Source organism: Cygnus atratus, chromosome 5 (assembly GCF_013377495.2).
Source record: "Cygnus atratus isolate AKBS03 ecotype Queensland, Australia chromosome 5, CAtr_DNAZoo_HiC_assembly, whole genome shotgun sequence".
NCBI classification, from domain to species: domain Eukaryota; kingdom Metazoa; phylum Chordata; class Aves; order Anseriformes; family Anatidae; genus Cygnus; species Cygnus atratus.
The window spans coordinates 52,880,815-52,892,489 of record NC_066366.1 but is presented as its reverse complement, the minus strand read 5'-3'; the positions used below and the strand labels follow the sequence as shown (position 1 = coordinate 52,892,489).

Below are 11,675 nucleotides of genomic sequence, written 5' to 3'. Positions count from 1 at the left end.
ACGCACTGAGGGAATTTGCAGCAGGGTTTTTCCCCAGCAGAGAAAAACAATTTGCTTGCCAAAGACTTTATGTGGGAAATGTAACTTACAGATACAAGAGTGTGGAAATTTGGTTGCTTATTTTGTAGCTTTGGGAGTGGCTGATGGTTTACTTCATTTTGAGGATGGATCTTACATTTCCAGTGCTGTGAGCAGCGCAACGGATTTCATCCAACAAGTCCAAGAGAAAATTCCATTGATTTTGATGAGGCTCAAGGACAAATGCTTGTAAACGTAACATAACGTAGGGATTTGTCCTTTTCTTAAGCCTAGTCTGGGAAGGTGTGATGTACGGTGTCAATAACACAGTGTAGCTAAGCACCATGCTTTTAATGCGTAGGTTTAACCCCGGTTGCGTACAGCGGGTTATTGCTGCATTGTTTAACGCTTCCTAATCTAGAAGCCATCAGCAGTCAACGGAAAGGCAGGCTACAAATCAGAAGCAGGCTGATCTCGTGGCTGCACCTTTCAGGTGTGGTGTCCTGCCACAATATTTCCACCCTGAGAGCAGATGAAATAAGGGCTCCGCGGCCACACTGCCACGCACGGCTCGGCTGCGAGGTTTGGAGGCCAGGGGGTCGTGCATGAATGCGGGGGGGGGGGGGGGGGGTGGGACGCTAGGGGAAGGAAGTAGGTGAGCCAACACTTTTGCTCCGGGTTGGCCAGCCAGGCGTGCAGAGGGGCAAACAGCCCCGGAGCATGAGCCTGAAGCCCTCACGCAGAGCCGGGAGCCGGATTCCAAGCAGCAGCGCTGGGAACTCATCCCCTGCAGCTATCACCCACCCGGGCGCACCCGGCTCGATTGATGCAGTACCTGCTGCGTTTCCCCTTTAGCTGAGAACGATTAGTGACGGCAAGACCACCACCCTCAGCTGTTGGAGTGCTGGTTAGAACTTCGCTGAAGCTCGCACAACGTGTCATGTGCAGCAGGTATTGCTTTGGTCGTTACCCACAGCCTGGCTGAGGCACCAGAAGTTGCTTTTCTGCATCTCCGTGCCCCTCGCTCCATCATGAAGTCAGCAGCCATGTAAACGTGTGTGCAAACACACTTCGTATGAGTCATGCGGCAGCTGTTGCTATTTATTAAACTGCGGTTTATATCTTTGGAGTACATGGTATTATCCCTTATGGATGTGGCTTTATCTCTGTTATTACAGTATGGAATTAATTAAGAGTATTAAAGTATGTGTTCTTTAAAAAAAATATATTCCTAACTTTCATCTACAGAGGCAACATTTTCATACCCATTTTCTCCTAATAGCAGTATCTTTTGGGAAGATGTGATAGACACATTTAGGTAAATATTATTCCTCCACCACACATGGTTTCCATTGCAGTGGTTCCCCTGCTGTTTCCTTCCAAGCACTTTCCTCTGTTACATATCCCACACTGGTGGCTGAAATACTGATCAGCGATAGCAGAGACAAATTGACTCCAGCAACTGGAAGTTTTAAGGGCAACAAATGTTTGTATCGGAGTTTTGCACGTACCGTAGTTACCGAAGGAGTTTTCAGGCGTTCACTGAGATTTTCACTGGAACAGGAGGCCTGGAGCTGCTCGAGGCAGTTATAATTTAATAAAAGGCTAGAATGAATAAAGACTGGCTGGGTGAGATGAGGCATAGAGATAGCTCACTACAAAACAGCCGCATGTGCACAAGAGCCGTACAGAAAATGCTTCTTCCTGCAGGCTCACCTTGGGGCTGTCGGCAGCCTCGGTGCCCCACTCAGAGCTGGTACAAAAGATGTTCACGAGCTGCCCGGAGCTCCAGGGCCACAGGCTGCCTGCAGGGGGCTAAAGGAGGACGGATTTTACACGCACTGAGAGCGGCACAGCTGCTGGAAACGTTTCTGAGCAGGTGGTAACAGCAAGAAGCTGGGGAAAGTCAGGTTGGGAGACACTTCTTCACTGACTGGGCCTCCTCAAATGTGCGTCAGGCTGTAGCTGTGGATGCAGCGGGTGCTAACACAGCTTCCCTCCCCGTGCCTCACCCAGCTCTCGCCAGGCCCCGTCCAGCCGCAGCAGGATGGCTGCCCAGGCCTAGCTGACTGCCCACCAGCAGCTGGGGCTGCAGGGAGCTGCACGGCGGGTACAGGGAGAAATGGCACACGCACCTCTAACAGCAGATTCGCAGCATCTTCTAAGCCCGGTTCCCTTGTTATTAACAGTTTATTATTAAGCACCCTGTGCTCAAAATGTTCACGACAGGACGGGGTAGTGCCTGCCCCCAGGCTCTGAGAACTGCGGGTCTGATGCTGGAACCTGCCTTTACACAAAGCACCCCGCCGTGCCCTGCACCATCTGATGGCGGGCCGGACCTGACTCTGATTTGCAGGGAATCGTGGAATCAAACCTCCGTGGAAAAAGCTGCTACATGAAAGGAGCGCTGCATGACTAGAATTCATGGCATTCCCAGAACCTGCGCTTTTGCCAGGAGAGATTTTGAAGCCAGGAGGACCTTCCTAACACAGCCTGGAATCACTACAACTTCTGAACGTTCCCATCCTGTTTCTCCCTCGCTGAAATGACTCCGGGCTGGCACTTGCCCTCGCTCTGGGGAACGTACATCTGATTCGTATCTCCTGAGGTTGAGAGATATGGAATAAACTCTCATTACCTCTTGCTAACGCAGAGCAACCCCAAAGCAGATGCCTGAAGCCCTGCTTGGCGAGCTCAATGTGAAACAACAGAGAACCCCTGGCAGGACCTTTCCACAGGACCCACTGTAATAGAGAGAACTGTCTGTGGCTGTCCATTTTCAAAGCCTTGCCTTCACAAAGCCTGCAGCAACGCGGCAATCACAGCAAGAAGAGCCTTCTTGTTGTGCTAACAGGAACTCTCATTAATTGATATCGCTATCAGAGCCCCTGAGCCTCAGTGTTAAGCAGCAGGGGTTACGCTTCCATGAGAAAGCCCCCACGCAATGGCCATTGCTTCACGTTAATAGAGTGCTAATGAGCTTAAAGGTGAGCACCTGCAATAGGAATCCCAGGAGCAGCTCATGAAAAACACAGCATGATGCCAGGCAGGAGCTCAGACACCAATCGGTGTCCTGAGAGCAGCCTTTTCCAGGGGGCTAGGAGGAAAATTCAGCTCTGCATCCCATGGATATTGCAGTGCAGCTCTCCTGCCTGTGGCTATGAACCTGCCCATGCAGCAGGATGAGCTCAGCAGAGAGTTGGGCTTTTCCCAAATCCACTAGAAAATAAAAGGTCACTGCTTGCCGATGCTCCTGACAGCAGCAAGTTATGTAGCCATCTCTCACAGCCCGAAATTGTACTAATCCCTACCTATGCTTTAGAGGCTGCACCCCTATTTGTAACGAAGGGCAGACGCAGGAGGCTCCTGAGACCGGACCTTCTTTTCCAGACCTGCGAGCGCAGCCAGTGTCCTCCAAGACCTGAGCATCCAAGGGGCTTGGGCACGTTCATGCACTGCTGAGCACGCTCACGTGTTGTCCTCAGGAGTGGGCAACGATGCTGGGCGGGCTGAAGGTGGGGAACACTTGCATTTTGCTTTTGGTTGCATTGAAACATAGGCAATGAAAAAAAGAAAAACTGTTCACAGCTTGCTTAGAATAAACATAGTAATTCCTTGCCATACAGAGTAACACTTTATACATAAATAATTTGAATGTCTGGCTCTTTCACGGAAAGTAACAGAGAAAAACCTTCAAGGTTGATACATGGGAGCTGGCATCACAAATCACACGTCCTGCATCCAAGCCTCCTGGCGCTGGATTCCAGAGTTGACCTCCCCACTGCCTCCCTCCTCTGCCCCCAAAAGAACTGAATCAAGACCCTCCCTGGAAAACCACCCCCAGCATCAACCTCTGGTTACAGATCCCAACCCTGCAACCTCAGCCCCATGGCTGAAGCCTGGCCCCTTACATGTGCAGTGGTGTGAAATCCTCGTTGGCAGCTGTGGAAGGAGCCGCTGCATTCCCCAGGGTACGTTGTTCGTAGGTTTTTTGGAGCCTGTAGGTTTTTTGGAGCCTGCTGAACTCACTCGGCTTACTCCAGCCGGGTCCCTTGCAGTTATTTTTATTTCTCGGCTGCCAAGCTGGTTACTGAAGCAGGAAGGCTAGGTATTGCAGAGTCTGGCAACATTTGACTAAAACTGAGAGCGTTTATGCGGAACAGCAGCGTGGGAACAGCTAAACAAGCTAGCGGGGCTGTGGGGAAGGGGGCATTCTGCAATGAGGAATTGGAGCTTTGATCAAGGAGACAGCAGCATTTGACTCAATCGGAGCTGGCAGGGAGATCACATCCCAAAGCAAAATAAAATGTGTCATTCTTTTCAGTAGATTAAATTCTCCCCAGTGGTTTGTTCCTCCCAGGATCATTTTATGCGATCTCATTGTCTTTACAGTCTTTTCCCTGAGGAAGCTGATCGTTTAATATAGACTACAGCATTAGCATCCGGTATTAAATCAGTCGGGCTACTCTGAAATGAGGCGAGTGAGCGTCCTGGAAAGGAAATAAAAACACAAGTTTAACAAAGGAGGTAGATTCACCTTGACCCACGCTATTTACTCCAAAAGACACAGGAACATAAACCTTTCTCCACGGTCATTCTGCCCTGCTATAGATGTGTTTTGCGCTCCCAGGTGCTCACTGAGCTCAACAAGTGTGCACAAGAAATGCAACATCAAGCCCAAGAAGCTTTGATGTCCTGTGTTCCTTTATGGAGTTGCACTAGGGACTAGCACGTTCCCCCAGCCCTCACAAATCCCAGCAGAAAAGTTAGGCGCTCGGCATTTCGGAGGCCTGCCACATACTTTTGTCATCGTTGGGTACAGAGGTTTGCTGTAAGAACACGAGGAAGGAAAAAGTCCCCAAGCTGCAGGCACAGCCCTGGATGGCAGGGACCAGCACCCGAGCCAGGCACTGCAGACAGGGTCTCCCACCCTGCGCCGTTCGTGTCGCGCCATCAGCAGGACCTGAAGCTCCTTCCGTGTCCCCAAGCACAGCTGCAAACGTCCACCCCGCTGGGCAGCCAGACACGTTGGGCAGCACTCACACAGCCCATCGGGAGCCTGGAGCTGGCCCCGGGAGATTTACCTCACACCAGTGCAGTGCTCTGGTGTCAGCCGCTAGCCCTGTGCCAGTCGCACACGATGCCATCCAAGAGCGGCGTTTTTTGGTATTGTTGCTTTAAAAAAATGCCATGTGAGCCAACGAGACATCATTCTTCTGCACCACCACTGGAAACACTCATTGAGTGTCGTACTTTATGAGTAACAATTTAGCCCACGATTGAAGTGTCAGCTAAATGAGGCAATTTATAATAATTCTAAAAACATGGTCACTATAAAAGGCTATAATCAGAGCTAATTACAGGGACATTTTGGAAATCCATTGGTTTGGGGATTTAGTTTTGATAAAGGGGATAACAACTTGTAAGCCATGATTCTTTTAATTATAACAATAGCAACCACCCACTTTTGCACAGCTTCTTTCATCTCAAAAAGCCCGGCAGCTCTTTGCAAACTACACGTACCGCAGGAGCTGTTCAGCCTAACACCGAAACGAAGCCATCTCTGCGTGCAGTAATTGTCTAACCGCACATAGCTGTCCTGTGCAAAAACTGCAGAGGGAAGAGTCCGCAGAAGGAGAATATAATCCCTCTTTTTTCACATGCCCCCGCAGACACACGGCATAGTGAAGGCGTTATCCCTGCACGTGACCAAGGGCACCGGGGCACCACGTGGCGAGGTAACTTCAAGCCCCTGTCCCCAGACCTGTGTCCGAGCTCACCTGTCCACGTCCTCTGCTGGGTGACAATGAAGCTTTGACACTGCGACTGGGAGTTACAAATTGCAGCGGCTTCCTCGGGGCTGTGAACGGACAGCAGGCAGCCCAGGTGGCTGTAGGAGGGCCAGCACTTGTAGTCTTCTGCTTCCACCGTCCGGAAGCCCTTTAGGGAAATGTACTCTGGGAACAGAAAGACGGCATGTAGGGAAACTCCAGGTGCACTTTCAGAGACTAGTTACACAGTGAACTTAGCATCCTGCACTTTGGTGGAACTCTTAAAGGAGAGGTGATGGTGACAGATTGAACCGACCTGCTTAAGTGGACCAGGCAGAGCTGCAAAATTGAAAGGAACCCAGTTCTGTGATCATTCTGCGATCGAGCACAGGACAGCAGTTACCCCAGAAATACTACAGAGGAGCCCCTACATAGAGCCAAGGCAGGGCGAAGGGATGGGGTCGGCGGCAAGGGCTGGGCAGAGGGGAGGCTGCTGTGCAGACCAGCCTTCCTAGCAGGTCCCCGGTGAAGCCACCATCACAGCGACCTCTCCTGTGCCTCGGCCCCTACAACAGAAGCAGCTCATGCCCGTGCTGCCAACTGCAGGGGGAGATTTGGGAACCCCTGGGGGTGAAAGGAAGGCTAGATGCTGTTCCAGCAGGATACGAAAGACTCGACAAGCCTGAGAAGGCGATGTTATGGCTGTTGTTGATTAGGAGTCCCTCCCCACACCTCTAGGACAGTGGTCACGTTGGCACACGGCTACTGGGGCACTTGCTAAGCTAATGAATAGTCACCACTGGAAAATTCTGGTGTTTCCTCTTAAAGCTGCTGGTCCTTAAGTGTAAGTGACTGGATATCTTTGTTTATAACTGCAAATTCCAGTTCTTCCATGCATTAAGAGACTTCCATCCTCAAGCCACCATCACTTCTCCATCACCTCCAGTGAACACTTGGGAAGATGTAAGCTGCAGTAACCACTGGACCTTTGAAGGCTCCCAGTGGGAAGAATGATTAGCCCCATCTCTACCAGCAAACGGGCCTTTTTCAGAGGAATGCACCAGATAAAAGTTCATTTACCCATGCACAAACCAACTAGTAGGACAGATCTTTAAAAATAAAATAAACTTAGGGGGCACCAAGCTCCCCTGCCACACTGATCCCAGTGCTGTGACCTCCCCGCTCTGTGTTCCCATAACAAAGGGTGCTCATCGGGCAGAAGCCACCGAGTGAAACGGGAAGATTGCTGTCGGCCTGGGAAACTGACCTACGGTCTGTACGGGAAGGTGACCCTGAAGAAAGACATGAGAGACTCAGCTTACTGCTCTGTCCTAGCTGCTGAAGCTATCCCAAATACATTCGCTTACAGCACAGGCTGATGCACATTATGAAGGGTATTTAGAAGTAGTGCAAACATATGTTCATATGTATGCCAGATTGTCTGCACTGCATTTGCTTTGCAAAACAATGCAATCATGCATAGCTCCCATGAAGAAATGACAAAAGACTGCTTAAACGAGGGGGGAAAAAAAGATATTTTTGGTCCTTAATTCTACTCCCAGTGACTATAAGAGCGCCCGAACGTATGAGAGATCAGAATTGGACCAGTTACCAAGTTCCCTGTTCCCTCAGGAATTATGTTAGGGAAAGCATTCAAATTCATGTACCTTTTAAAAGGAGAGGTCTTTTCTGTAGATAGAGCCCGGACTTGTACAGATGTAAAACCTTCTCAAAAGCTGTCACGGTTTCATTTATTCCATATCGTAAATCACCTGCATTTAAAGAAAAAGATGACAGGGACAAGTAACTCCACAAAATGCCACTGAGAGTCTTCTCATAGAGAAGCCTTAGTTTGTGAATGTTAGCTGGTACCTGTTGCGTTGAGAATATCACTCAAGAAGGGCTGCAAAGCTGGTGGTGCAGAGTGTGGCAGAAGATAGGTGAAAAAATACCTGCAAAAGCCCACAGACTGATTAGAAAACAGCAGCTTAACTTCCCTCGTGATTAAGTTGTCTATGTTTTCCTGTGTCTTGATTACCCATAGGCAACCAGTAAGTCTGCTCTGGTTATTAAGTAATGTTTGAACACTTCATTGGCATCTCTCAGACCATTCTCGTGAGTTGCCCTGAAGGCCTGGTCTTTATGGCACAGCGTGCAGCCAAGCGCTGCACGAAGCCATTTGCCCAGGCTCAAGCAAAGCCAGGATCCGATGAGCCAGAGGCTGTTAGGATGTGCTGTGGCACTCAGCTGCTGCCCATTCCCTGCGTTAGTGCCACGCCACCGCTGCCCACAGTTTTGTAGAGAGACTCGGAGCTCAGGGTAAACGCCGAGCCTGTCCCCAACAGCAGTGGGTCAAAGCTGGCGTGCTGTGGCAGATAACCTGCACTGCCACCACTTCCAGCACATGTAGCCCCCGAATTTCAGCTGCCAGGGTTTTCTGGTTTGGCAAACGGTAAATTCCCAGGTGCAACCTCTGGGGCAAGTTCCTAGGGGGCGCTGGGGAAAAGGAGCAGCAGCAGCAAGATGCCTGCATCCTCCCCAAACAACACAACTATTTTCCTGCCTTATAAGGAAAATAAACTTGCTTCAAAGCAATGCTTAACTACCCTTTGGCAGAGCTGAGGGGGAGGCGTGCAGTGAAGAAGCGTGAGACAGCAGAGGCTACGCGGCTACTGACGGAGCTCAAACCCACCGCTTTTCCCCCATCTAACTGCACATACCGATATGCATTGAAAAGGTTCTTCTTCTCATTCATTCCTTCGCACTTCCCAGCTGAAGAGCACTTGAGAGGGAAGCTTTTTGCAGGGAAGTCGAGTGTGCAGTCATTGTCCTCCTTGCACGACAGCTCCTCGGTGCTGGCATCATCCATGTCTGTCACTTTTAGGTTTCCATCCACCATAACAAACTGCCTCGGCTGGAAGTCCAAGAGGACTATTGAACCCAGGGGGGAATGTGCCAAGTAAAACAGCAGTTTCACAAGGCCCAGGCAAATCTGAGAAAGAGAAGATGAATATGCATGGGAAAAACAGATGAAAAACAGCTATTAAATTGGAAGTAGAACAAAGGGAAGGGCATTCAATGAAATTAAAGGCAACAAGGCATATAGTACTTAAAAGGTAATTATATGTATGCTACAAAATTTATTATCAACATTGCCATGGGATTTGACTGTGGTAAGTAGTTTAGCAGCATTTTTTAAAAACGTGTATATGCAAAAAGAGACATTTGCAGTTAGAGGAACTAGAGGAGAAAGCTGTGAGGAAAACAATAGCAGCCTTCATGTTTCAGGAGCTGTATTGATTTGTGAGCTGAAATCAGAAGGTTTTTTTCCCACTCTGGCATAGAATTAATACGTTCCCCTCCCTTCCCCCATGCTGCTCCATACAGACTGAGGCTCCATGGTCATTAATACCAGATTCATGCGTTGCTGCATCGCTCAGCAGCATGAATTTGGGCACACAATCATGCTTCTGAAGAATTAGCCAAAGCATGCAATACATTTATTGTCAGCTTTTTGCCTTTATGTCAACTTTCTGGCAGCAGGGAAAGCTCAGACGATACCTGATCCAGCATAAAGCTTGGTGAACAACTGTTGGACAAACCAGAGCTAGAAAAGCACGTTCGTACTGAACCAGCAGTTTGGTTAAGTAGCTGCAGCATTTTTGGTTCCGTATCGGAGCCCTAGCATCAGATTAACTGTATCATCAGCTAGGTGTGCCAGGCAGACCCACACCACCTCTCGCTGCCTCAGATAGCGATCTATGCAGGCACAAGGGTTTGTATGCTTGGAACCATTCACAGAATCTCTGGTATCTGACGTGGCTCGTTAGAGGGGAAATCCCATCCTTTCAGATGCCCTAATTAGGAAACAGGACCAGACAGTGCCGGTCTACATTCGGTTTTAGTGTCTTCATCACTCCAAAGATTATTGAAGTCTTAATGTCACCTCACCAAACCTCACCACCGGCTAATCCAGTACCAAGGGTTTCTAGCTCTACAGGAGACTGCAGCATTTGAGAAGACGTGGTGCTGAGAAAGCTAAGAAGAAGCCAGTATAAAATAGTTTGTAAGCAAAAGCTGGAGCTCCAGAGGTCTACAGAAACGACTCTGGGAGCTCTGACGCTACTTGAACTTGGTTAGTGAAGCAATCCTAAGAAACTCAGCTTCACATCCCACAGCTCAGCAAGTGTGAATACCACACTCCCCCTCTAGTTTGGATGGCAAGGCTCCTTCTCAACATTGTGGACCACAAGCAGGCAGAGATTTTATTTTGGGAGTCTTATTGCGTCTTTATTTTGCCCAAAGTATTTCTTATTGATGTTAAGGTACCCGTGCTTCCACTTGATGCTCTTTCCTCCTGGGAAGCTAACAAGTAGCAGTGAGCCCCCGACAGAGACCTGGAGGCAAACTGTAATACAAGCCATAACCAAAGCAAGCGCCGTGTCTCAGCTCATTCGTGCTCCTGGGGAGCTTAAGAGTCCCCATGCGGCGCTTGGGAGACAAGGCACATCTCACCGACGGGATGCGATCCTATCGCCCACAGCGCGAGGGAAGCGCTTTAGCGTGTTCGTATCACAGCGATACCTGAGGGGCTACGCGCAGAAGCATCACACGCACACACGGGGTGAGACGGGCTGCTCAGCTCGCTGCCTGCCACAGACAGCGCGCCGAAACCGACAGACAGGTAGCACGACGCCCTCCCTGAGCTACAGAGGGTCTGCCGATGGGGCCGGCTGGGAGAGCCGCTCCGTGGAGTGGCACGGCGTGGGGGGAAAGCCAGAAACACGGCGTAACGCCCAGTGTTACACAGCGCCCGGCCCCGAGCAGGATGCTGAGGCTGCTTCCCCCCGCGTAGCTCTTTCAGCACCGCTTTGGAGAGAGGGAACGGCAAAGCTCCGGGGGAGATCCAAGCCAAGCTGCCGGAGCAAACGGAGCGCCAGCGTGACAACCCCTTTCGCCCGGGCTTTTCGCATGCACCCAGTCTGAGGTCCGCGAAGCGGCCGCCACCCCCAGTGCTCCGTGCCCTTACCTTAAACCTCTCCTCCCAGGGGGTCTGCAGCAGCTGGATCATCTCCAGGGGGGCTCCCAGCTCCAGCACGGCCGTGACCCCGGCCCCGGGATCGCCGCCGCTGTCGTAGCACTGCCCGCGCAGCTGGGGAGAGGGAGACGGAGGTGAGGAGCGGCGGGGGAGAGGAGGCGAGGGAGAGGAGCGGCGAGGGTCCCCCCGCCGTACCTGCACGATGCCGGGGTGCCTGAGGCGCTGCAGCAGCGCCACCTCCTTCAGCAGCTTGTATGCGGCCAGGCGGCGGCAGCCGGCGGGCGCCCCGTAGCGCTGCTCGCACTGCCGCACCTCCCGCCCGCCGCCGTGCACCGACTTGAGGGCCACGGCGCCGCCGCCGCCCGCCAGCGCCGCCCGCTCCACCACCTTGGTGAAGCCCGAGCCCAGCACGCCGCCGCCCGTCGCCCCCCTCAGGTCCCCGCAGCCCAGCCCGCCGCCGCCGCCGCCCCGCTCCGCTTCGCCGCCCGCCGCCGCCGCCAGGCGCCGCAGGTCCCGCTGCCGCTGCCGCAGCTCCTCCAGCAAGCCCGGCGGCAGCCGCGGGGAGCCCGCACGCCCCTCGCCGCCGTGCCCGGCCCTCAGGGCCAGCAGCGCCAGCAGGGCCAGCAGGGCCAGCAGCGCCGCCGCGCTCAGCCGGGCGCCCCGCCGCGTCCCGCCCGCCGCCGCCATGAGGAGCGGGGCCGGGCGCCCGCCGGCCGCCGCCGCTGAGGCGAGCGCCGCTGAGGGGCGGGACGGGGCGGGAAGGGCCGGGGTGGAGGCGGCCGCAGGCACCTGCCGAGGGGCCCGGCCCTGGGGTGGGGTCGCTGCTGAGGGGGGGAGAGGGGAAAGGG

At 52.4% G+C, this 11,675-nt stretch overlaps 1 protein-coding gene across 1 annotated transcript; it reads right to left on the bottom strand.

The window, feature by feature from the left end:
* Positions 1-2,189: 2,189 nt before the first annotated feature.
* Positions 2,190-11,514, bottom strand: LOC118258187 (extracellular tyrosine-protein kinase PKDCC-like). Its single transcript, XM_035566813.2, has 7 exons — positions 11,023-11,514; positions 10,819-10,941; positions 8,510-8,781; positions 7,662-7,741; positions 7,457-7,561; positions 5,799-5,975; positions 2,190-4,508 (listed from the first exon to the last, which is right to left on the bottom strand). The coding sequence occupies exons 1-7, from the start codon at positions 11,512-11,514 to the stop codon at positions 4,405-4,407; spliced, it is 1,353 nt and encodes a 450-aa protein (XP_035422706.1). The 3' UTR covers positions 2,190-4,404.
* Positions 11,515-11,675: the final 161 nt, after the last annotated feature.